Source organism: Sebastes fasciatus, chromosome 5 (assembly GCF_043250625.1).
Source record: "Sebastes fasciatus isolate fSebFas1 chromosome 5, fSebFas1.pri, whole genome shotgun sequence".
Classification (NCBI taxonomy): domain Eukaryota; kingdom Metazoa; phylum Chordata; class Actinopteri; order Perciformes; family Sebastidae; genus Sebastes; species Sebastes fasciatus.
The window spans coordinates 15300050-15324967 of record NC_133799.1 but is presented as its reverse complement, the minus strand read 5'-3'; the positions used below and the strand labels follow the sequence as shown (position 1 = coordinate 15324967).

The following is a 24918-nucleotide window of genomic DNA, read 5'->3' as shown; positions in this document are numbered from 1 at the left end:
AGGGCCGGGCTAGAAGATGAGGGCAAAGGTCGGATCTTTCACTGGGGTGCACTTCACTCAAAAGGTACAACACAAGAGAAATCCTCGTGGACGGATTTGTTACAGCATGAGATCACTCTGTCAAAACGTATTCACAGCTAGCAAACATTAGCAGCGATTCATAAAGACAGCATGACTTCATCTGGTTTGGTCTTTTCAAAAATAACGGCAGCAGTGTTTATACTGTTTTTTCCTGAAAGAAAGTTGACACTGACAAGATTTCGTTTGAAAATGATTAGTTTGGAGGTGTTTAGTTGGATGTTGGAAGTTTGAACAAGTGGACATTTTAGCTTGTTGGTGGAACTAGATGAAAAGTCAAAGGAACAATACCATTAGGTGTCATCATCAGTCTGGATCAAAGATTGACGAGACCGCATTCCCAACAACAACGACAGCATCAGTCGTTTCAGCAAGCACGCCAAAACTACATATGATTATGTTAAAGTGACAAAGCCCTCTAATGGCTGTAGAGATTATGACGGGAGGAAAGGAGGAAGTCAGGTGACGTTATAGAGTCCATTGTTTTTTTGCAGCCAGATGTGACACGAGAGAGTTGAGCTAAGTACAACCGATCGCTGAATAAGACGTTTTCAGGCGACCAAAATGTTGATATTAACTTTCCTGAACTGAAAACACACCGTGAAAGGGTTAAAGTTGTAAGACGAAAACACGGACAACTCACTTCTCAGAATCGGAGGTTGCCCGTTGACTTTAACATCGCTGGTTGTTTCCTGTTTCCTACCAACGGCCAGTGCTGGTTTTCTTAAGCATGATCACGATCTTTCCCTAACCATAGCCATGTGTTTATTATTGTCACCATGACGATGAAGCTCCATAAACCATAACCAAATAGTTGTTTTAACCCAAACCACAGTATTTCTTTAACCATAACAAAGTAATTATGTTAACTCAAACCCTGAACTTTGCCTATACCAAACCAAACCTTAGCCAGAGCGCTGCCACATCATGAAACTGATTCATTTTTGAACAGTGATTTTGAATGAACGGTTTGGGAGGCAAAGACAAATGATGTCATCCCGCTGATTGGGGCGTCAGATGTTGGACCGACTGGCATCCTTAGTGCCAAGTTAGCTCACTTTAATATTCTTTAACTACCGCAAAGTTGAGCTGGTGATTCGAGTCCTAGTGTTGTTGCACTACCTTACCTAAAATCTTTTTATGTCCTTTATACAGTATGTTCATAAAAACGATTTGGTCAGAACAGATGAACTTTGACGTCTGGAGTATCCTGCTTAGCCTGCTGCCCCCGAGACCCAGAGCCGGATAAGAGGAGGAAAATGGATGGATGGAAATGAACTTTGAATTTTCAACCCTCTCATACATTCTTGAACCACACAAAATGGTTTCACAACTCAGTTTTTCCTTCCTCTAAAAGACGTTTTAGAGTTGAGCTGTTATATTAATTTCCTCTTGTCCAGACCTGAGTCATCCCACACACAGCTGCTAAAGTTATAGGAGAGAATGATTGATTTCTGGTTCGTTTCCTTTCATGAATATCAATTGAAGACCTTCGTGGTTATATTCCCTAAACTGATTAAATAATGTGAAGTACAATGCTGCAAAATGGAGTTTTAGATTAGAAAAAATGGCCTACATCGATTAAATGTAGTAATCTAGAGGAGAGAAAAGGTCCAGTCAATGAAAGCAGGTTTTTCCACTGAGTCACAGCTCAGATAACAGGATGTCCCCGGGGGAGGAGAGGAAATCCCCGGCAATCTGGAGGGGGAAAACTCCTCCAGACCTGCGAAAAACAAAAGCTTTCTGGAGAGCTCGACCACCACATCTTCTATTACGACTTAAACTCTTCTGCTCGACAACCAGTGTCCCGTAAAGATGTATGTAAATATAGGGGGATGATGAAAAGAGCTGTAGAAATGCATCGTCATTTATTGGTGTGGGCGGTTCCAACAATGTGACTCCCTGAGTGGGGGCTGACCTCATTTCCTCCCCGTTCACAGCTGGCTCGTACGGAGCCCCTGAGACTGAAACCAGCCACATCTTCCCTCGTCTCGTCTTCCTGCCTCCGTCCACCAGGGACAGATATGCGACACGGCATCCAACACTTAAGCCACAACTGCTGTTTCCATTAACTTCATTAGCTGCAGACCGCAATCCACAGACACAATATTCCAAATGACAGCTCTTTTGTTTGGGTTTTATTGTGGGGCTGCGATGCCAGGAATTTGCTGTGATCTGTATTAAGTACGGCGCTGTGAGGAAGAGTAATAGCTGGAAACAGGCAGAAAATGAAATAATCACAGTTATAAAACCCAAGCTTCACTTTCTTTACCATCACGTCATCGGAAAAAGAGACTCACTTGATGTTTCTGATAGCCTGAGGAGGTACAGACGCTATAATGGATGCGTTAGCGGCTGAAAACATCATAATAACATGCTTACAAAATAGGGGTGATTCCCGAAACACAATCCATAAATTATACATCATGGGGTGGTATGTGCCTAAACTTTTACTGAACAATCCACAAAGGTATGTGCAAATAAAGTGTTGGAATAATCCGCTTGTAAAGCAGTAAATTATACCTACTGTAGTGTTTCTAAGGCGAGCAGGATAACCAAGGATAAAGTGTTGTTTTGAGTGTAAATTTCTACACTAAGCCGTGACAGCTGTAAGTGGTGGTACTGAGACCTTCAAACATTAACCTATTAATCTCAAGCAGGTGAGCGAAAGTGACAAAGTACTCTGGTGTTTTTCTTCTTACATAACAGAGGCAGAGGCGCTAGAAAGCAACCATTGTCTTAGTTATTCAGATGATCTAGGAATGTGTGTTTACCTCAGGGCATAGATGTGAAGTTAGAGCAACGGTGAGGGTGATCTAGAGACAAGCAACCATGATTGAAAACACACACACACACAGGGTTATTTTCCCCAAATACTTCACTCTGACACTGGTGATCCATTTTAACTAGAGAGACAATAAGAGATCTGTACCAATACGCACAGAAGCCCTTTCCATTCCACAGCTAATACCTCATCTTCAGGCACTGGATATTATGACAGAGTATCCACTGTCACGGTTCGTACCACTTAAACAACACCAGAGGACATAGCTGAATATGAACAACAGACCAGAATGTGGTCTGACCTCGTTGTAATGCTTCAAACATGAACAACCATCTCTTTTAGAGCTACACCAATGAATTGGCCGGACCAGTATCAACTTTTAAGGTATAGCAATTCAAAAAGTAATTTAGAAAAAGTGCCGTCATCGCATAGTTTGTCTACCTAAGTTTATGTTTCAACTGTAAAATGTCCTGCTCATTATGTATCTTGGTCACAGTTCTTAAAAAAAACTAATTAAAGGGCGGGTCTATTATTTTTTTTTTTTTAGGGATTTTAAATCATTCTGTAGCTTAAAGGGGACTGTTTGTAACTTCTTACAAGTATAAATCCATCCGGGTCGGTGTCCCATGCGCGCTCGCGTGTGGATACACTGTTCAGACAAGAGTCCAACACAAACGACACGGAAGCACCAAAACCACAAAGTTATATCTAGTGAAGCCCGTCTTGCAAAACAGTGTTGGCCGCGGTCGGAGGACGCGGGGGAGACAGTAGCTTTGGTCTCCAGGGCCGGAGTCTCTGCTGTACTCTGCTCCTCTGCCTGCCTGCCTGCCTGCCTGCCTGCCTGCCTGCCTGCCTGTCTGCCTGTCTGCCTGTCTGCTTGCTTGCCTTCACACACGCCGCGCTCGTTCTCGCTATTTCGCTCCACTCTCACATTTATGCGCGCACAATATACACTGCAGGAGAGTTAGTAGCTCTGAGAATATCTAGTGAATGTACAGTGGACGTTTGTGCAGAAATAAATGCTGCAGCTCCTCCAGACCAACAGAGGTTTCCCGTGTCTTGTGAAGTGACGGGGCTCCGCAGAACTCTGGTGTCTCCCCTGTTCCCTCTGACCGCGGTCGGGAGGCAGAGGCAGGAAAAGACAACACTAGGATCAGCAGTGATTCATGGAGAGACCTTCGTCTGGTCAGCTAACATTACTGCCAAGCAGGTGAAGTATAGTGATATTGTGGCTTAGCTTATATACAGTATCATCACCATATTGTCTCAGCGATCAATATTAGTTTCAGCCTCAAATATCTAGTTATGGTTGTGCTATAACACTCTTTATACCTTCCCATAAAAGCATGTTGGTTGGTTCTGAATGACACCTATTTTGTTTGTCGGGAACAGGACTGACAGTAAGAGTCACAAACATCTTGATACAGTTTGGTGCCTCATTAGTTTTGTGTTCATATCCACTCACACATACTGAACTAAAGCAATAACTGCTCCAGAGTTGGAGTAATTCTGTTCAGACATATTCGGTGTGAAGGTGGAACACCTGTATTATTAAGAAGAGACAAAATTCATTGTGGAAAAACTGATTTCACAATATGCATCATTCATTCCACATTTAAAATTCTATTGTAGCACCACTAATTCACATGAGCTCATCCTGGCAGCGATGCGACGTCTGAGGCAAAGTCAGCGCCTGTGCATCCCATTACTGAGCCTCTCGGCTATGCCTCTCGCACCACACGTGCAGCCCGAGCTGAAGCCTCCTACAGGCTGACGGTGCACTAAAACCTCACCGCCTGGGCCATAAACCACAGCCGTGCTGTACAGTAGAGGCAAGCAGCTCATGGAAAACATGAAAACACGGAGGCCTCAGTGTGTACAGTATGTATGACATGTCTACACGTTACTGAAAACCACACTGCACCCGGCAAGTGAGAGGACAAAAAGGGCTGTGTTATTATTGTTGGCCAGTGTGAGTACAGGCCCACACAGGACTCAAAGAGTGAGGAGGTACAGATGATGAGGAGGCTGCTTCATACTGGGGCTGGGACGATACACATATCTACCGATTCGATATGTATTGCAATTTTTATGTATTGCGATTCTACAAGTATTGCAAATCGATATTACAATCTATTGCTATTATTATTAACTTTTTTAACACTGGACCATGGGAAAAAGTTGAATAATACACTTCTAGGGACTTTTACTTAGGAAAATATCTAAATTAATACAGTAAAAAAGGTTTGGATTTTCAGCATGCATGTAGTCAGAGATGTCCTGAAGTCAAATATATTGGCATTTTTTATTGCATTTTTTCCAGCAACCAAAAGAATCATAGAATAAAAACATTTCCCTCACAATTTAATGGTATTTTCTTTTAAATGTACAACGGACATGAGATGTTTTATACTTCTGGTGAATATAATCCAATCAATCTTATTTCCATATATGTATTTTGTATATACAGCTCCCTTTGTTAACACCTTATTTTGAAAACCGGACGTAGTCACACGTCTATACTTCCGCTAACTTTGCCAAGTCCATTGCTCCGTTCTCTTTATATATCCATGGTCAGCTCCATCGGGGGAGTTTGAATGCATTTAAAATAAATGTCAGTATATGGGTACTCTACAGTTGAGGGCGACGGCTGGCTTGACCACACGTTACCGTAATACGATAACGTTTCCTGTCCATGACAGAGTTAACATGCAGCTTTAGCCGTGATGTCTAGCGCTGCTTTTCCTGTTAATGTGTGAAACCCAAAGTGTTTCCGTACTTAACTTTATGTGTAGTGTTTATCACTTTGGATTTAAAATGTGAGAGTGCAGGTCCGTATCCACGTGGACCATCCGCAGTTTTCTACTTTCCTGTTTCGACTCGCTGCGGCTGACTGCGGTTTGTTTTGGCTGACGGATTCGGAATGGACATCACGTTACTCAGACTACAACAATAAAAGCGGTAACTTCCCTCTACCTCCGCATAGACTCAAAAGAAGCAAATATATTGATTCTGGCATTAAAAAACTGATTTGTTGAGATATTTGAGAAGATCCCTTGATGAAGATGATCTGGTGTTTCATGACAGAAGGTCAAACTAGAGCCAGCTGTGGACTGATGTTTAATAAAAGCCGTCAAGATAAAATGACATACTGCCAGTAGTAAAACCAATAAAACTTCACTTCAGAGAAACTACACTATTCTAATAACCCGTAGCAACATTTTCCCACTCCAACTGTGTATGACAAAGAATAGTTGTTTACTGTCCAACATCTACATGATGTCATGAAGCAGTTACAACTCTACAATGGCCCCAGTGTACAGAGAGTCATATTCATCTCTCTAGTCTCAAATCCATAGACTCTTGGGGAATTAACCGCTCATTTCCTCAGAATGACACAGTCAGATTTAGCTTTCTGCCCAAACCATGTAAAAATTCCTCTTTGGTGAAGAGATGCTACGAGCCACCAAACCACAGGGCAGCCTCTCATTGGCTCTGTTTGTATCCCTGCTGCTGCTTAGAAACAAGCCCACAAGGTGAGAGCTACTGCACCGGGTTTAATTCATTAGCAGCCTTTTCTGTGAGGAAGTAGTAACAAAAGAATGGCAAACATGTTTCTCAACACTGTTGGCATTCAACATCTTAATTAGATGTGGTTCAGTTTGTGTTAACCGCAGGTAAAGTGAGGAATTTATTTAATTACAATACACAGTTTATGATTTTTTCAGCAGCGCCAAGGAAAAAACATCCCACCCTCGCAAACATATGCCATAAACATGTGAGATATTCTTAGACCTTAACACCTATAATTAACTAAAGCCACTTTAACTACCACGCACAGCTTTATTTAGACCATTAAAAGCAAACATTTGGGCCTAACTTTACAAGAGTTTGGGGTTAGCCAGTAAAGCAACATGAAAGGAAATATCAGTCATGTGGATTTCTAATGCGTCAGCACCTCAGCTCTATAACCTTTCCACAGGAAAATGTACAGTACTCTGACTAATGTATCTCAACTCACGTGTACTGAAGAGAGGAAGCTACGCTATCTTCTGCACTACTTAAAGGAACAGTGTGTAACATATCGGGGATCTATCAGCAAAAACGGAATATAATATTCATAAATATGTTTTCATTAGTGTATAATCACCTGAAACTAAGAATTGTTGTGTTTTCATTAGCTTAGAATGAGCCCTTCATATCTACATAGGGACTGGGTCCTCTTCATGGAGTCCGCCATGTTGCTCCACCATGTTTCTACAGTAGCCCAGAATGGACAAACCAAACACTGGCTCTAGAGAGCCTTTCGCCTTTTTTATTGTACCTCAAGGCCACCGTAGTCTCCGACACGCTTGTGAAACTGCGGTAACGTGAGCCCCAGAGTGCAAAACCGTGGTACCACCAGCCGCCGTCTGACTTCCATTGCTCCTAAAGCAACACAGTCTCACGGCAGTGAGTTACGAAATTTAATCTATTTGATTCATGTACATGGACACAAATTTCCCTTTCCTTTCGTGATGCTCAGCACGACTTTCAACCAAGTACTTTTCGTGCGTTTTCCTACGAAGATCCACCAACACTTGACGCACATGTCAATTTCCACTCCAGTCTTTTCAAAATAAAACTACTTGGTTAGCTTTACGAAAAGATCGCGGTTTGAGTTAAAATAACACCGAAAGTGCTGTAACTTAAGTACGGAAGTTACATGACAAATAAATCAACTTTGGTAGAACTTTGTAGTTTCACTCGGGACACCAACAGCGGTCTCCTTGGTGAAAGTCCCGTGTTTTTTGATCCACCCATCCACCCCGACCTCATCCCTATGTGGTGTGCATCACTCTCTATACTTCCCGGTTCACAATTACACGTGAACCGGGACTATACGAATTGATTTTGTGCTGACCATCACAAAACATTTTTGAAATTCGTGTCTATGTACACAAATCAATACAATAAATTACAACTATTTCACAAACTGCTGTGCGACTGGGCTGCTTAAAGTAGTGTTGTTATGGTAAGGATGGCCTCTGAGCAGGCGAACGGCGATACCACGGTTTTGCACTCTGCGGCTCACGTTACCGCAGTCTTGTAAAGGGAGGAGTGAGCTGAGGGGTACTCAGTTGTTTGCAATCTGCAACCAAACCACTAGATGTTGCCCAATCCTACACACTGTACCTTTAACATCCCTATTAACACAATAGTGCCATCTTTTAAGAAGACACAATGGTGGATGTTGCCTACCACATTTTGTTTTGGAGTCTGTGCCAATAAAGATAATAAAAGTTCATCATCAGTTTGGAATGCAGTGGTTTGATTATTATTACAAGATAACATTTAAGAGTTTTATCATGCAGTCAGTGGACTTTAGTATAAACTTGGCCAGTGTTAATATAATTAACTTAGTATCAACTGTTTACTCTCTATGATAAGCATCTATGCTTGCACTTAGTAACAATAAACACAGTGTTACAACCCCTATCTCCAAGTATAAACATTACATCACCATGATCTGATAGTGTGATACAATAATATTGATAATACTCATTACACCAGTTACTAAGAAGAAGTAACTAAGTAAATATTAACACAGATTCAAGTCTAAAACTCAAGTGAAAGTCATGTCTTATCAGGTCCATCTGAATTGTCCCAGAGAGGAAATGTACCAGCAGGTTTTAACAACTCCCCGACAAGTCCAACAGTAGCTAAACAAACAAACACACCAAACTGGAAGGTAGTAAAAGATCACAGATCGGAAGATAAGATGAAAAGTGAGGAAGAATATCATGCAAATACATGTGCAACTGGACATTTCACAGTGCGAAAGGAGTTAGAGGGCAGCTTTTAATGTGCATGAGCTATTCCATGTTGAGCATTATTGACCCACAGGAGCGGCCTGATGGCAGACGTTCAAAACAGAGCTGGACAGGACCGTCTAGGACGACCTTCCACAGGACTCACATTCTGTAAATACCTCACAGTATTTTGCAGCTACTTTAAGAAGCTTGTCGAGCTTATTTTACCGGCCATGCTAAAATTTCCATACCAGACAACAATAAAAGACGGTAATCCTGTTTCTATTAAATTCCTATAAATCAGAGCTGACAAAGCAGGAAAAAAACACAGCTGCCCTTGTTTAAATGTCATGTATATTAAAATCTAAATAGTTTTTTTCTCCTGAACAGCAGCCAAATATTTGTAGTGTTCCCCCAGCTTGACTGTCCTCACCCTCCGTCATTATAGGGCTGGAATCTTTTGCTACCTTTAGTCTGAGATGGGGAATTGGACTTGGGACACGGACTCAAGTCGCTCTTAAGTAGCACACACAGTGACTTGAGACTTGACTTGGACTTGCCTAAGATGGACTGATGTAGAGTGAGGAACCCACAGTTTGCTGTTTAGGGGATTGTTTAGGTCACTAATTTAATATTTTATAATGTGTTTTAATGTTTTATGTAAAGCGCTTTTTATTCCCTTGTTGCTGAAATGTGCTATATAAATAAACTTGCCTTGCCCCTCAAAGACCTGAGACTTGACTTGGACACTAGCTTAAAGACTTGAGACTTGAGACTTGACTTGGACCAGCCCCTCAAAGACCTGAGACTTGACTTGGACCAGCCCCTCAAAGACTTGAGACTTGACTTGGACCAGCCCCTCAAAGACCTGAGACTTGACTTGGACACTAGCTTAAAGACCCGAGACTTGACTTGGACTTGCCCCTCAAAGACTTGAGACTTGACTGAAACTTGACTTGGACTTGCAAAAAATAACTTGTGAGCATCTCTGCCTTTAGCTGGACATTGGACTCGTCACACCATGACACACAATTGCTGGATAAATCAGCATATTTGCTAAAAAATGTGTTCAATACTAATATACAGTAGGACTAAAATTTAGGCTATAAGAATCATAAACTTAACATACAACTCGTCACTAAACACAAAAATGAAAGCAAGGAGTGAGTAAAACAATTAACTATCTTCTTCTTTGTTTATATTATGCACATCCTTCACTGTGAAGTACATTTCCCATTCCTTTCTTTCTGAAGGCCTCTTTAATGAACAGTGATTTCCACCACAACTAAAACAACAAAGCTTTAGCAAACAGGAACCAGAGACAGTACAACAAAACCGCTTCAAGGACAAAACGATAAATTATTGTCAACATGCCACACTATTATACAAAGCAGACAATAATCAGGATGACATTGGATACCCTCTGCATGAACACCAAACCGTCTGTGAACTTCCTAGAAGTCTGAACTGAACGGGTGTCTGGCCTTGGCTGTGTCACAATGTTTATGATTTCAGCAGGCGGAAGAGTTTGTTTTCCCGTATTCCTCTGTCTCCACAAGTTAAATGATTACTTCTGCATGTAGACATTCAAGAAGACGGATGCCTTCCCTCTGTATTGAGTGCATGTGGTCATGGGGTAATTCGTCTCGAAGTGGCAAAGCAGAGGTTGTTTTCTCTCAAAATCATAACTGGAGCCAAAAGGGTTACATTCTTTGCGGGGGCTCACCCGCTGGGTGACATCACAGTCCTCTGAACGCTTTTCATAAACTTCCAAATCCTCACTTTAATGACTCATTACTACATTGGCAAACGTGGCTGAACACAAACACTAGCCTCAAGTAGAAGCCAACAGTAAAACTCTGCTGTAAAATAAATTGCAACTTGGACACGTAGCGTTAGCTGACGGCAGCCTTCAGGGATTTAAACAGGCGTAGTTCAGGATGGGCCTTTATGAGTAAATCATTTTACATCATCCTGAATGTCTAAAGGTGTATTTGTTACTTACATAATGAATAAACCCATGGTTGCAGCTCATTTTTGAAGACATAAGCGGACCTAAAGTGGTGCAACATGTCAGATATAATCAATATATACTTTTGGATGGAAAAGAACTTTCTAATCACAAATCATTTGACTCTGCCAAACATGAAACACTTCAACTGGCATCTCTGATTCAGGTGTGGCCAGAGCTGTAAGCTGTAATTAAAGCTTTTAATCAACAGTGCAGTGATTCTTATCCCCTAGAAGAGGATGCAAGTCTTGTAAAAAGATTACGTACAAGGAAGGAAAATCCTTTTTTTACCACATAGAGGAGCCATAAAACCATGATTTGTTTGTATATCCTGCAATTTTGGTCAATGCTTATCAGGGTTGGAGCCAAGGGGGTTGTGTTTTTCTCTTTGTATTCATCAAAACATTCATTTGGCAACACTTAAAAATACACACGGCATTTTCAAACTGTGCTGTTACAGTTCTGGGCAAGACACAGAGCACAAACTACCACTAAAACATAATGTGAGTTTAATTTTGTATATATACGCTACTTTGAATGCCAAATGTTAGCATGGGGCTCTTTAACTGCTAAATAGCAGCTGTTCTAAAGTTAGTTTGAAGTTGTTCAATGAACTGACGGGACGATGAAAATGTAATGTGAGCAACATTACAACTTCTTCTAAAAGCATCTATAATCAATATTTTCATAATGACAATGGATAATGTGACTACTTGGATGTTAAAGGTGTCGCTTGTAGTGACAAACCCACTGAGAATGAATAGCTTTAGCTCTCTCAGGGCATTGTTTTGGTTGTACAGCCTGCAACTGAACTGTTTGGATTCACTCTCACCGCTCTCATACACAGACTGTATATAAGAAGTGGACGTAGTCACCGTAATGTCACCCACTGATTTGTGGACTGCCGTTTTGAAGCCTCAAGTTTGGCATTTTGGCTGTCGCCATTTTGGTTTTTGCAACCACAAGTGACACGAAAGGGTGGAGCTAAGTACAACCAAACGCTGAATAAGACATTTTCAGACGACCAAAAAGGTTATAATTGACTTTCATGAACTGAAAACACTGAAAGGGTTAAAGTTCTAAGACGAAAACGTGGACAACTCCCAGACTGAACAACGCCGTGGTAGCGACCTGTCAATCACAAGGTAGCCACGCCCTAAATTGTACCCTGCTTTATGGTCTATTTGACTCTAAATGGGACCATAATTTACTAAATGAACATCATGTTGTTTTGAAGAAGACCTGAAACTAGTGATTGAGACCATAAACTCATGTTTGCAATGTTTATTGAGGTAATAAATCAAGTGAGAAGTAGGCTCATTTTCTCATAGACTTCTATACAATCAGACTTCTTTTTGCAACCAGAGGAGTCGTCCCCTGCTGGCTATTAGAAAGAATGCAAGTTTATGGCACTTCTGCATTGTCTTCACTACGAGAGCAGTGGGCACTGCTTTTCGGTGGTAGCAGGCCGCTGTTTTAAGTTTTTTTTTAAAAAGCTCTAAAAACCCACTGAACACTACCTGCTCAGCACCAAACAACAGACAGATACAGTAAGTGATTAGCTGGTGAACATAGTGGAGCATTTAGCAGCTAGAGAGTCAGATATTTCTCCCAGGAGTTGGTGGAGACCAAAACAGAGCTAAAAGGAGGATAAATATTAGACTTCATGAGGACATAAACATGACTCATAATTAATGATAATGTTGCTCTGTGACTGCTGGATATGTAAATAGGGAACTGTATGCTAATAAATTGACAACATTGTGTTGCATTCACAGCTCGTTTCCATGTTAATGCAGGTTTAAGCTGGCAAGTCAATTACTAATAACCAGAAATACTGTTAGGTTCGGATAATAATTTGTTGCAGCGCTGCTTCGAGCAGATGGGTTCTAACTCTATTAGACAAATGATTAATTTCTTTTGAATGCTTATATTTTCCAATCCAAAGAGCTGTCAAGGACTTTCAGTCTTGAGTAAATCCTTCTGTCTCACTTTCTGTCCTATTAATCAATTCAGCTTATCTTAAAACCTTGCTGTAGGAGCCAGCAGGAGATGAAGCAGAACTGACCTCACTTTAACTCTTTGCAGATGATATACTCCTGCTGCTTGGGGGGGAAGTCCTAAATTTACTGCAAAGATCTTTTAAGGACATTTGGCTCTTATGAGAGAAGATCAACACATACACACTCTCTGTGTTATTTTCCTCTTTGATCACGATCTCTGGCAGCCATGAGATATGACCCATCCACGTGTCGGCAGTCCAAAACTACTTTCAGCTTTCTTGGGGGATTTAAGGGATTTATTTCAGAAACGGATGAATTATTTTTCTTTAAATAAGTGCCTTAGTTCAATTCAAGCAGCATGGATAATGCACAATAATCAAGAGGCAGGTTGAGGCTATAAAGCAGCTCTGTGAAATAAAGGCCACTGTGTTTAGATAAGTCATTCATACAGCTGATAGAGGGCTGACCCCAAATATTCAGACCAGCAGTATGCTGAGAGCCATGACCTCATTGTCTCATTACCTGAGCCACTCAGAAGGACCTCTTATTGGATAAAGACGACAAGAAAATGACTGAAAAGCGCCTTAGAGCACATTTCAGCCTCAACTTCACTTTCTCCACACTACTTTGATAAAGTAGATAAGCTTGGCTCCTTGTGTCTAACGCTGTTTAGCACTGTTATTAGCTGTAATTCGCAGAGATCTGAACCAGATGTGGACACGCTGCTGCGAGGTCAGTGTCGGCCAGGGGTCAGGTCAACATGGGATCATGAAAACCACTCTCTCCTGCCTTCTTAATAGGTGTAATACTACCTGTTTCCCTGCAGAGAAAAAGCTCTCGGGGAGAGGGGTTGCTGAGATCTAACAACAAAGATAAGCAGGTCAAAGAGCGGCAGGGGATAATAGTTGGAAATCCTGGCGTTATGCACCGCTAAGATGAACTATTCTTTGGCAGTCGTAGGTAGGAGGGAGGAAGGGGGGGGGTGTAAATTGGAAATAGTCCCCTTCTCTATGCCAGCTGTCAAACTTAACTTGGTGGTGTGTAGAGGGTGGAATCAGCTAGCTGTAATGTTGTCTTTTCATGGTGTGAAATAAAGACATCTGCACTGGAACATTTCTAATACAAGACAGAAGGAGGCTGCATCTCAGGCCCGACACATTCTGATATTCAACTACATATCTTAGTTTGTCACACATACTAAAACACACATATAGTACACACATATAAACAGTGCCACATAAGCTCACACTTACAACAGGGTCACCCTGGGACCATCGCCCTGCAGGCCGACGACAGCGGAGAGCGCCTGGATAAACAATCAACGCTTCTAATTGAATTTTACAGGAAACAGCTGTGGGGTCAAAAAGGCAAACAAACTGCCCTCAAAAGATGAATGAGTCTCACTTCTGAGGAGTACCAGATGATTTGGCACAGGTTCCATAATAAGACTGACAATCTTGGTCTTTGTAAAGAAGACGTGGTAAATTTAATTTACTTTAATTGATTTATTTATCAGGGACAACGCACATTAATTAACATCAAACTTATGTAAATGTATTGGATTTAGCCAAAAGGCTAATTTTCCTCTGCAGGTTCTTGTTATATATTAAAAGAAATGATTTGATTGATTAATCTGCAGAACATTTTTTTGTTTAATCAATTCAATGATTGGTCCAAATGTCCGAAAATAGTAAAGAATGCTCCTCACAGTTTCCCCAACCCAGGGTGGTGTTTTCATGTAGCTTGTAAAAGCCCAAAACCCAAAGATATTAGATTTACTAGCATTGAAAGCCTACAATAATTCACATTTGAGAAGCTGGAATCAGCTATAGTTATCAAACACAGTGGTTCTCAACCAGGGGCCCTTGAGGGAGTTGCAGGGGGTCCCCAGAAAAAATGGGGAATAGTTTATTTTTTACTATTTAATTCACATGCACAGTCTTTTTAAAATAAACTTCCGTCTTCACAGGAAACAACTTGGTTAAGTTTAGGCAACAAAACGTCCTAGTTAGGGTTAGGAAATGTCATGGTTTGGGTTAAAATATCTATGAAAGTGGTGTAAATTAGGTACAGAAGTTACATGATAAACATTGACTTCTTCCACACGGGTACGAACATCGGTCTCCTGATAACAGATACAAATAACAGTGCATTACATTTCATATCGCTACAAACATGGATGAGAACCGCCTGCACAGCTCAGTTGAGAGTGCAGACTGTTCTTGTTTGGACCGGCTACCAAGCAGAATCATAACATCAGATCAATATCAGATCCCCCTGCTGTGAGGGCGCAGTGGAAATGCATACAATCACATCATGTGATCACGAATGTGTGCCTCACCAAGCCAGTGGAAAAAGGGGCAAAAGAGACATGTGACCCTGCTAGGCTCCCTGCTGCTGGGACCACATACCAAATACCACAAACCCTCTGCCATAGAGGACAGAAATGTTACCAATTACACAGAGCAGCTCTCACTTCAATACATGACTGTGCACCACAGATTCAATATTTATTAAATATACTGTGTACTTTGAAGCTATTGAAAGACAAAATGATAAACATCTTCTTTACTTTAACTTAAAATGAAACTGCTAACATAGAAAACTTAATTTTCCACATCAGATTTGACTTCCTGTACCCTCTAACCTCTTTGTGGTTTCCACCCCGAAGCCCACAGCTCTCCCCCTCCTAGAAATGATCTGCTGAGGACAGAAGCAACCCGAGACGTTAGCACAATTTATAGCTTACGGTTGTGTGGAACAGGCTGTGAGGTGGATATAGGATATACTTCAGAAAACCTGTGGAACATTTTATTCTTTGTGTAGACTAAAAGCTTAAATATGTGCCAACAGTTCTGTCAAGGCCGAATGTGTGTTTAGTCACACTCAGAATAGTTCCTGACCTGGCTACTGACTTCAGGTGAACAAACATTTTGGAAAAAAGAAAATTAACAACACCACTAGTCAGTGTACAGTGGCCCTTTCTATCTCTCCTATTTTAAAAGCTAGGTTTACAGTGTATGAATAAGTCGAACTGTTTGTCAGAAGCAGTACATCCTCGAAAACGGACCAAAGTTGACTTGAGTATTTTTCCCGGAAAGTCAGCAAAGGAAAACACATTTTGTCTCAGTTCGTGTGTACTGTGTGGGCGTTACTCTTGACTCTGATAAATATTTTGTGCTTTTTAATGATGTGATGGAAAAGAAAAAGTGATCGTGTCCTGCTGTGTAGAAGATAACATGACAGATAGAAGCGGTTTCTCTGCTTGCACCCCCACAGCAGCCAACACATAGTTCAAGTCACTAGTGAAGCTGAACAGATGCCTGGCAAACTCTGTTTTTTCCATCCCAGCCCTGATTTCTCCACTCAGACACCCGGGAGTCTTTGGCCAGACTGATAATCAACAAATAGAAAGAATTCATACACACACACAAAATGAATCTGTCCGTGCTTCAAAAGCTTCAGTTACTGACATACAGACAGACACACGCACATATACGTATATCTAAACGCTGTTCTCCAGCTGGTTGGATCAAGAAAGTGAATCTGGGTCCAAATCCTCCCTTTTTATGTGACACGCGATATTCTGATCTTCCATAAATTGAGAGTACACTGTGATCAAAATGCTGTCACTGTGATAAACATTCCTCAATTAATCAAAAGTTTGGAACTTGAATCAAACATGTCCTGATTGCCGTCCTGTTCGGCCTCAGTCACACATTCACAGACGCCAGCGCTCTACAGTCACCTACGAGCCAGCTCTCCACAACCTGCTGCCTCGTCCCAGCTCACAAACCACTGCAGTGACCCATCAGCCTCCCGCCGCCTCCTCTCCTGCAGCCGTTTAATTGTTAATCAGGGCGAGAACAATATCGGTGTGTTACGCCACAGCGTGCCCCCACATTCCTGTAGTGCGTTATCCGCTCAAACCCAGTCATGCAGAAGGCCTTTGGCACAGCCAAGTGCCACAATGTCTGGCCGTCTGGGCAAAGCACAGCGCTGCACGCTAGGTTAGGAGAGCCAGGAGGGCAGCGTGTTGGCACTACAGGTGTGTGCAGAGGAGAAGGTGATGGGGATCATTTACATTTATTAAAGACAGTATCCAGTGTCGTATCTCTACCAATCCCACTTTTTCCTTTTTATCAATATGATTTATTTTCTTGAAAATTTAAATACTTAATACTTAAATAATAAAGACTTTTTTGTCTTGATGTTTTATTGCCCAGCAAGCAGGGACGTACAGGGACTTAAATGCAGCCCAGGACTTTGAGGTTGAGAGGCCTCTATGCGAGGATGGATGGCTCGAACTGAACATTTTTTGACAAAACACTAATACAGTTGTTATGGTATAAAGACAATCTGATGATGCTGAAAACCTGCAAGACACATAAGGATGCCCTGCCTCCTTAGTTTGTATGAGCACGTCGCCACGGCATTGCGCCCCATGCAAAATCTGTTGTTTTTCCCGCATCCAGTGACGTGACAGTGACCCGTCGTTGGAGGCAAGGAAGAACTAGAGTGCTACTTCACCTTTAGTAGCTGTGGGGCGCAATGCCGCTCAAAAACGTAATTGTTCTATTCGCTTGTGTTACGTTTTGTTACTGAATCAAAACAAGGCCGGCCAGGCAAGCTGAGGTGAGCTGCAACCACTGTCACAGTTCGTCACGTTCACAATGAAAATGACTGAATCAGATTTCAACAAAAACAAGGATCAGTCCAAATTGGGAGGGGCCGCTCGTATCCCCCCTCAATATTGAATGTATTAGATTGGTCCAGTCTGACAGGCAGCGTTCTGCTCTGGGCTGTCTGCGGCTGCGAGGGCCAGGCTGGCCCACGCCACGGCCGAGGACCACACAGTAACTACTGACATCAGAAATTGAAAAATAAAAACTCTATGACCACTAGCCGGTTCGGTTTGGGGCAAGTCATAGTCAAGTCAGCACACTGACACACGGACAGCTGTTGTTGCCTGTTGGGTTTGAGTTTGCAATGTTATTATTTGAGCATATTTTTTATGCTAAATGCAGTACCTGTGAGGGTTTTCTGGACAATATGTCATTGTTTTGTGTTGTTAATTGATTTCCAACAATAAATATATACATACATTTGCATAAAGCAGCATATTTGCCCACTCCCATGTTGATAAGAGTATTAAATGCTTTGACAAATCTCCCTTTAAAAAGGTACATTTTTAACAGATGTGCGATAAATTTGCGATTATTTGCGATTAATCATGGACAATGATGATGCGATTAATCAGGTGGTATCAGGTGGCTTCCTTTGGTAAGATATATTAGCTTTGTTTTGTAGAAAGTTTAAGACATATTGACAGATAATCAAACAGTACATTAAAGTAATAGTTTGACATTTTTGTAAATGCCTTTATTCACATTCTTGCTTCTTGTTAGTTGTTCAGATTGATAACACTCTTGTGTCGGTCAATAATTAAAATGCTGCATCTCATTTGTTTAATCTGTACAAAAATTAAAGTGTGAAAACAACATGTTGTGGCGGGGAGTTATGTGCAGCAGCAGGACTATTTCTTGGCCAGGCGCTCGAGTCTTGTCATCATCATGAGGTTGCCATGCAACCAGTGGATACTCCAGGTCCCAACATGTCTAATGAAATGAAACACTTAATTGACTTGAAGATGCTAAAACTTACCACAGTATATTATCGCTTCATGACCCAGATGCTGAGCAACTTTATGTATCACAATCTCTCAATGGACCTGTGAGTCACTGTCTTCATTTCCTTCAGTCAAGCATATGTTTTTCTACGTCTACGTCATCTGCTCCTACACTACTTCCTGTCCTGCTCCCTGTCACTTTGCCAATAGGATAACCGCAAAACGACCCCGCCGAGACATCAAACACATAAATCTGAGTTGGCGGCGAGCAACCTGCCTGCCTCTGAGCAAATGGCAGCGTTACTACTTGCTTTATCCAATCCAAAGACGTATCACTCTCCCTCTGTCCAAAACCCTTTAATCCCCTTATTATCAGCTGCAGATGACAATAACATCATCTATAAAACGTTCACTGCTATGAGCGCCGTCTGTCCAAAATCTCTTCATTTTGCACTCAAATGTTCCCTTCGTCCAGCATTCCTCGCTGGGGTTCAAGCTGGATGTCGCCTCCATGCTGCTGTGTTTGGCTAATTCTGTCAGTTTCTCTCAATAAGCTGGAACGGGAAGATAAAACAAATCACAGCAAGAATGTACCAAAACGCTGCGGTCATTCCCAGCCCCCCTTCACACACGCCGATCCTCTAATCACAACCGAGCCAGCAGATCTCATCTCACCACGTGGAAGTGAGACTGTGTGCTCGAGCCATGAGCTGCCTGCTGTGTTGTAATCAAATCATCAGAGTCACAGTGGATTCATGAATGACTTTCAAAGAGAAAAATATCAGAGGAGGCTCACAACACTAGCAGGCTTCAGAGACCGTCCTGACCCACTGTCGCCTTTTGACATCGTGCTGGGAGACACAGGGAAGTTCTCATAACAAAATGACGATGGGGGAGTTGTTGAGTTATGTGTCCCAAATTCCCTAAGACTTCTCCATTTAGTCAGTGCAATTAGAAGAAATGCCCTGTGTGTGTCAAATCATTACATTTTGCAACTTTCAGCATGGAGCTTGTAAATCCTTGTTCCTCTACATTTACACCGATCGCTCCAAAAGTCTCATGTGGCCTCAGAAGTCGTGTTAAACTGGGCGCACAGGATGAGCATGTCAACAAAGTCATTATGGAGCGTCATCAACCCCCTTCATTACTAGTAATCGCTGTCCCAAACTCATCGGGACATCATTATCAAAAAGGATAGATTTGTTGGCAGTCTTATAAAGCGAGCTGTCAAACAAACCCCATTATGGTCGGGTTATATGAGATGTACTGCGAGATGAGCACAAATACACACACTACATGACAAGAGTGTGTGTAGCTGTCCTTGGGCATTCAAGCTCTGTATCCAGAGGACATATTTCTCCACGGGGATTAATAATGGATAAATATATGCACACAATATTTGCCATACCCAGCGCAAGAATTTATTTTGGCAAAGAAGGTGACGTTTTGTAGATTGTGAGATTGTTTTACATAAAAGTGCCATGTAGCTTTGTTGGTACTTTGAGGTGTACATGTTGAAACCCAGTTTTAACATCCAGTTTAATTTAAATTCCCATTACGAAGCTTTAAAAAAGGTGACTTCTGTATTTTTCAACCCTATTTTCCCATGTTTTTGTGTCTAACTGACTAATAGGGACAATTGGTCCAGTATTGAGGGAGAGCGCTGTAGACGGCAGCTGCTCATGGGCTGTAATAAGTTGCTATTGGGGCAAGCTGACACCGTCATTTACGTCCACTAAAAGTGCTTGTTTTTGCCATGACAGGCTCTGACATTATGGAAAGAGTCTCGCTCAAGGAGTAGTCTCGTTCTGAAACCTGGTGAGGTGACGTGTTGCCGGAAGACAACGGTGAATTAGTGTAATAAATCCACGGTGCCAGCCGGGCAGAGTTTGTTGTGTTTGAGTACAGAAAGTGTAGCTTATTGTTATCTAAAATATTTTCAATGTCATGGCTGAATGTTAAGATGGTTTCGACAATGTGGATGAGGTCTTTAAATTTGATGGCTGCCCGGATTTATTTGAGCCAGAGTGTAGGGATGAAAAGCTCCTACAAATTGAAGATCGGACGAGGAAGAATGCTGTAAGGAGTGGGACCTGTTGCTGTCCAATATTCAGATTCAGAACAGAGCGTTTCAGACAGAGGGTGAGAAGAGATGCGGCAGCACAGCCGGTAAGAGACAAACAAACCATCTTTTGAACATTAAAGCATGTAAACATGTTCTAGCAGAATACAAGTATGAACCTGAAAAGGAGCATAATAGGTCCTCTTTATGGATAAAGAGGCCGGAGATAGAATCTCCTCTGGCCTCTGAGGGTAGTTCAGGGCCTTTGATCGCTCTGCATTTGGGAGCGAGAGCTGTGGCCGGAGCCAGAGATCACTGGAGGCTATGAGGGTTCAGCAGCCCAGCGGCAGCTACAGAAGTCTCCCTTTAATACCCGCAAAAGGTGGCGTGTCTCTCTTTTTTTAGAAAAGCAAACAGACCACAACAGGAAAATAAAATATTTGCCCGGCTAAATGATGGGCGAGCTGAGGACATAGGCAGCAGCCTGAGTGAGGAGAACAGTTGATGACTGTGGAGCCTCTTCTAACAGGCCCAATGGCAGCATTGTGCCAGCGGCTGTCAGGAGGAGGCTGTGTGACGCTGGAATGTGCAGGAATGTTATTTATTTTCGCAAACACCACCAAGTACCCCCATACCAACACACACGTGATGGTGTCTGCACACATTCAGATACTAATGTGCATATGTACACACTGACTGGTCTTGTGCTCTGATCGGCCTGGCCAATGGGAGCGCTCCGGCTCGGCCTCTCCTTACCTGTGGTAAGATCAACATCAGAGCCCTCAGCCTTGATGCGCTGCCATGTACTCAGTTCATAAAGACGTCAACACGAGACACAGCAGAGGCCGAGATCAAGATCCGCTAAAACATTCGTGAGAGCATTCGGTTTCTGCATTGTCGTGACAGAAAAAACTAAATGGGCCACTTCTTCTCCAAACAGATGTTAGAGAAATCATAATTCTTTTCGCAAAAGATTAGTCATATTTTTACAGCTGGGTGTGTAAGGGCCGTGTGTCTGTGCTCATGTCTAGACAGAAGCGTGCACTTTTATGAGAGGATCACATTAGTATTTCTATGCTGATTCAGAACAAAAATGGAGAAACCATTTACCCAGCAGCAGACAGTAACAGGGTCGATTAACTTCCCACAACCTCAGAGTGGTGGAAGCTGCGTGTCATCACCCTGGCATTTGGAGCTGGTCTAAGGTCAGCGACCGTGGAAGTCGACTGGCTCTCAGGTTCATGTGAGGAGGTGGTGCCAGTTTCCAAACGGAGCTCCAACTGGGTTAAAATGTCACTCTCTTGCTCACATGAAGGCAGTGTTGTTGTACTCAAGATCAGGTCTCGGCCTTGTCCCTGGTCTTCACATTAAAAGAAGTTTACAGGCTGATAGAGGAAACCCAGAAAGTTGCGGAAGGTCTCATTTTTTTAGATTAGGTTACAACCTGTTGACACTTAAAAATAAAAAAATATTTTAAAATGTTTATACAAGTAAAAACATACATACAGTCCCTTTAACTTGACCTCGGTTTAGGTGGTCTTGACTACAACACAGCATGTAGGTAAAGGGTTGAATAAACCACAGCCTGAGTTACTTATTTGCACATACTAACTTAGTCACCACTGTATGATAGCCACTGAAACTGTAAGTGTCCGCCCCCCCAAAGTGTCCTGAAGTTGACCCTGACCGAAGTGCTGAGGGACGGATGCAGAAAGACAATTTCCCTGCAGGAATCATTGTCTCATTGTTGTAATCACACATCTTATTGTGTGTTGGTAAAGCTCAAGTTCCACTCTTTTCATCTGTCGGAAGTCCAAAATAATAGTCAGCATGAAAGGAGGTTGGGAGACATTCAGGAAGTTCCTGTTACAGGTTTTTTCTTCCACACAAAACATGCAATAAAAAACCTGCAGTAATACTAATGAATAGATCAATTCATAACAACGCTTTCTAAATAAGGAGCGTTGGATACAAATATCCATCAAATGGGAGTTGTTCATACATTTGCGATACTACAAATACAAAACTGAACTGACGGCAAATATTCGACAGACACATCACTCGCTCCTCAGGGACAAATATAGCCCACAGAGTCTGAATCAGCAATAACGCTTTGCTCCCAGCTCTCCTGTTTTATCTGTCTCTTGGATTGTTCCCACGCCTAGCGCTCAACATCGTCGCAGCCAAAAGGATGGAGCTCATGGGAAAAGCTGCTCTGGAAATTTGTATGAATGTAGAGCGAATGACAAAAGATTTCTAATGTGTAGAGATCGAGGAGTTGTGGCAGTTTAGGTGTGTTGCAATGATGCAAAAAGCACACTGAATCTATCATCTGACCGCGCTCTCTCTCTCATCTAGCGAGAGTGTTGATACCACGGTGGATGAAGCAGGAAAGAGACAGAACAAAGTCAGAGCTGCCAAAATAGAAAAATCCACAAACATTTGCTCAAAAATAACACTGACTGCACACGCAGAGGAGCCATAAAAACCAAAGCGCGGCTGAAGCAAGTACACAGACATCTGTAGAGTCAACCTGCTGTGATTGGGCTGCTGGGCCTGCATCTACCTGTAACTATAATATCAACAACAACATAGTAGTCTTTGACATGTGTGTGATACATGTTACATCACACTGTTGACTGAAAACATCACGTTTATGTAATATTAACTTTTAAAGAACTAGGATATAAAGATTTAGATTGTATATTATTTAGGTTTCTGCACAGAGTGCGGCTGATGTTATCAGCAGGCCACTATTAGCGGCCATTATTGGCTTATCACACAAATATCAGTATACGGCATACAGTATAAAGGCAGATATGTGGTACATTCATGTTATTCCTGCATTTTGATATTTATTGCACAATTATTTTGCTCAAATTTGTACATATTTTTTGTAGGGCTGCCCCCTCTTAGTCGACTAATCGGTCGTTTTGGTCTTAGTTGACAGTTGTCGTTTGTTGGCATTAGCGGACTCAATTTCTAATCGAACGTTAGCTATGGTTGCACACTGTTAGCCCAGAAAATAAAGGAACTCGCGAGCGTGTATGACATCACATCCCTCGGATTTTTAAGTTGGGTTACAACCTGTCCACACAAAAAACAATTCAAATGTGTGAAAAAATCTTACATACAGTCCCTTTAAATATCAATATCAGGACCTTAAAAAATTTGATTGGTAAGGTTCTACTTCTGAGTTGTAAATAAATACTATATCCATGTCTGATGTAGCCTACAGGAGTGAGGTACTGACATTATGTGTAAATGTCCAATTTTGTGTACAAATACTGAATTGTACTAGCGGTAACACCCATTCAAACCCAAGGAGCAGCAGTAGCTCTCTACAGTTGTCTTTGCAGCTGACCTCTCAGGTCAGGTCTCACACTTGTCTTTTTTGATATATTTACTGTATTGTTATTGTTGTTATTATATAAATCTTGTCCTAATTGTTTGTTATCACTATTATATAGTCATATTATTTCTTTATATTAATCTTGTCTCTAGGTGGAGGCTTCAGATAAGCCCAGTGGGGTTTTTGCCTCTTCCTGCAGTGTATATCATTTATTTGTGTTATGTTGTATAGTCTTAAATTGTGCAAAAACAAATAAACAAATAAACAGGTAAAGTGAACAACATGGTGTTTACTAGACTCTGCAGACCCCCTCCCCCCTACCTTACCTTCTGATAAGCCAGCTGCAGGTAGTTGTATGGGATCCTCCTTTGGAAGTCCTGCACTACATCCTCGCTGACTTTGTGCACAGACTGAGAGCCCAGTTTCTCCTCGATGCATGCGTTCATGCACGCCGCTCTCCGGAGCACCACGTCGGAGAAGCGCAGGTCCGAGTAGGTATCGTCAAAGGGATGCTGGTCCTGACACTGGAGCCGGCACCGGACCCGGGTGCTCCGGACCTCAGTGTAGCTGCTGAGAGCCGCCTCCATGTAGCGCACCACGTCGCTGTAGTCGTTGCTGTAAAACGCCTGCACCGCATTGTCGTAGAGCAGGTCGTACGGCTGCAGGAAGGCTGCAGTAGAAGACGAGGATGACAAGAAGACGGAGAGAAAGACTAGTGAGCAGAGAGCAGCCGGTGAGACGTTTCCATCCATCCTCTGTGCTTCGGTTCAGACTGGAGAGGACAGTCAGTCACAAGCAGCTCTGACTCCTTTTAGAGTCCATTTAAAAACCTCCTCACACAGAGACACTCAGGACGGACCAGGACCAGGACCGGGACCGGGAGCAGGGCGGAAAGAATGCTGCTTTAGTCGGGGACACACATTTTGTTATGACCCCTCTCTCTCTGGTTCCTTAACTCCTCCCATCCAAGACATGAATGGCCGGAGCATAATCAGGGCTCTCCTTCAGGAGGAGGGGGGACCACAAGGGTCCTTCAGGGAGTCTCCCAAAATAAAAACTGCCACACACATGAGAAATAATGCTTTAATTTCAATTCAATTTGTTGTTTCATAAGAAAAATATTATATCTCCAAAGTCTGCAGATATGAGGGAATTTTAAAAAGAAAAAAAGTGTGTTTTTCCTTCTTCTTCTCAGGCTGGATAATG

The 24918-nt window shown here is 42.2% G+C and overlaps 1 protein-coding gene across 1 annotated transcript in view; it reads right to left on the bottom strand.

The window, feature by feature from the left end:
- The window catches only part of p3h2 (prolyl 3-hydroxylase 2), a 75704-nt gene extending 51039 nt beyond the window's left edge, over window positions 1–24665 (bottom strand). The window contains exon 1 of the mRNA XM_074635252.1: window positions 24039–24665. Within this exon, the coding sequence (XP_074491353.1) occupies window positions 24039–24464 (426 nt within the window). The 5' untranslated portion in view covers window positions 24465–24665. The remainder of the gene's footprint in view (window positions 1–24038) is intronic.
- Window positions 24666–24918: the final 253 nt, after the last annotated feature.